The sequence below is a fragment of the Amphimedon queenslandica genome, unplaced genomic scaffold (assembly GCF_000090795.2).
Source record: "Amphimedon queenslandica unplaced genomic scaffold, v1.1 AMPQUscaffold_6533_Cont21509, whole genome shotgun sequence".
NCBI classification, from domain to species: Eukaryota; Metazoa; Porifera; class Demospongiae; order Haplosclerida; family Niphatidae; genus Amphimedon; species Amphimedon queenslandica.
The window spans coordinates 1-1,891 of record NW_003553176.1 but is presented as its reverse complement, the minus strand read 5'-3'; the positions used below and the strand labels follow the sequence as shown (position 1 = coordinate 1,891).

At 33.5% G+C, this 1,891-nt stretch overlaps 1 protein-coding gene across 1 annotated transcript; it reads right to left on the bottom strand.

The window, feature by feature from the left end:
- Positions 1-327: 327 nt before the first annotated feature.
- Positions 328-1,813, bottom strand: LOC100639841 (ras guanyl-releasing protein 3-like; the record flags this gene model as incomplete). Its single annotated transcript, XM_003391744.2, has 5 exons — positions 328-589; positions 684-784; positions 903-1,014; positions 1,320-1,455; positions 1,698-1,813. Coding segments are annotated over 5 exons (636 nt in total), but the record flags the coding sequence as incomplete, so codon positions are not given.
- Positions 1,814-1,891: the final 78 nt, after the last annotated feature.

Here is a 1,891-nt window from a genome sequence, read left to right as displayed (position 1 = left end):
AGGCTTCAACAGTGCAATTAGAAATAGAATCAGGACCAGAATAAATAGCACTAATATGAACAGTAGGAATACGAGTAGATTTGATAGTAGAAGCAGCGTTAAAAGTTTTATGTGTCAAACTTTTAATATCAATATTAGTTGCAGGAGTCAATAAACGAAGTCTGGAGGAGTTCCAGTGGCCAATAGCGGCCCTGCATTGAGATACATCAATCATGGCTACTTTTAGCTTTCAGCAAAACAAGGGTGGGGCTCATCGCAAAGGGCGTGGCTCATTAGGTGATAATCTGCTCATCAAGAGGTGTGAACAAGTTGTAAAAAGCTTACAAATTAAAGTAATAATCATGATCAAAACAACAACAAAAATTAATGATAACTTTTAAAAATACACACACACAATTAATAGTGAATAGTCAGAAGGTTAGACAGGAGTATCCATTTGTGGTTGTAGTGTGTTCATTTGTTCCAATATGAATCCAATAGTGTGCTGACGTATAGTGGCAATGTATCCATTCAATTGCTGTATCTTAGCATTAGCCTCTGCCAGTTTACCAAGGAGCTCAGAATTCTCTGCTGATAGTGCATCTCTTGCCTAGTAAAGAATCAAACAGTGCAATAATGAATATATGTACAGTGAGTGGTACATGTACATATGTAGTTATAAGTGTCTAGTGGTGTGTTCTTACTGATTCAGCTCTCCTCAGTCTTTCCTTCAGTGACAGTTCATCATTCACATCATACTCACCATTACTGGTTGAGGCTACTGCAGTATAACGCCTTGCACGCTCTATCAGTACAAATAACAATCAATAAAGTTATTATTATTATTATTATTATTATTATTATTATTATTATTGTTATTATTATTATTATTATTATTATTATTATTATTATTATTGGTTTACTTTTCTTCTCGGTGTGTTTGCTGCAATCAACAACAACATAGTCTTTACAGTGTTTGTGACAACTGATACCACAATCCTTACAACGAACACCTTGACGGACTATACCTTTTAACTGGAGAGAGAGAGAGAGAGAGGAGGGGAAAAAGAAAGTGACACACAAAAATAAGAATCCTTCATCATTTAAAATTATTAGGGCAATATCAGTAAACTTCTACAAACATGTAAAAGTATTTAAAATTATTTCGATAAAAATGACTTAAAACTTCTCAAGAACATGTACATGTCATGTGTACATGTATGTGATCATCGAAAAAGTAATCTACAAGCCATTTTTTACCTACACGTAACTGATTCTAATCAAAACTGTTTTTAAAGATTTTTTAAAGTTGCTCTAAATTTGACAAAAGACCAACTCACCACTCCTTTGCAGTGCTGGCAGTATTGTGTACCAATGAACGTGTGCTCTACAAAATTGTGTTTGAAACTCTCTCTCAGTGAAGTATTGGCACTAAGAAAATAATCCATCATCTCATCTCTACTGATAACACCATCTCTAACAATAGAAACAGAAATAAATTAATTCATTTATCATTAACAGTATGACTGTAATATGTACTCACAGACACAAGAGAAGCTAAGATAATTACATGTACATTGGCTAAGTATTAGTACTAGAGTTTAAAGAGTGAGACAATAGTGTCTATTTCCATCAGTTTAAGCTTTTAGTTGCATGGTTACGATGTACAATGTACATGTATATTCATCTAAGTAATACCAAGAGTGTATAATACTTACTTGTCTCTGTCTAGTACTGAGAATGACTCAATGAATGGAAAGTTTGATGAAATGGACTGGAACTCATCAATGCTAATATAACCTGAGGAGTCTCTGTCATATAATCTAAATACAGACTATAGGGAGAGGAAGAGGAATAAAGGAAAAGAGAAAAATTAATCTCATGGTAAGTTATACAGCATGAAGATATCAAT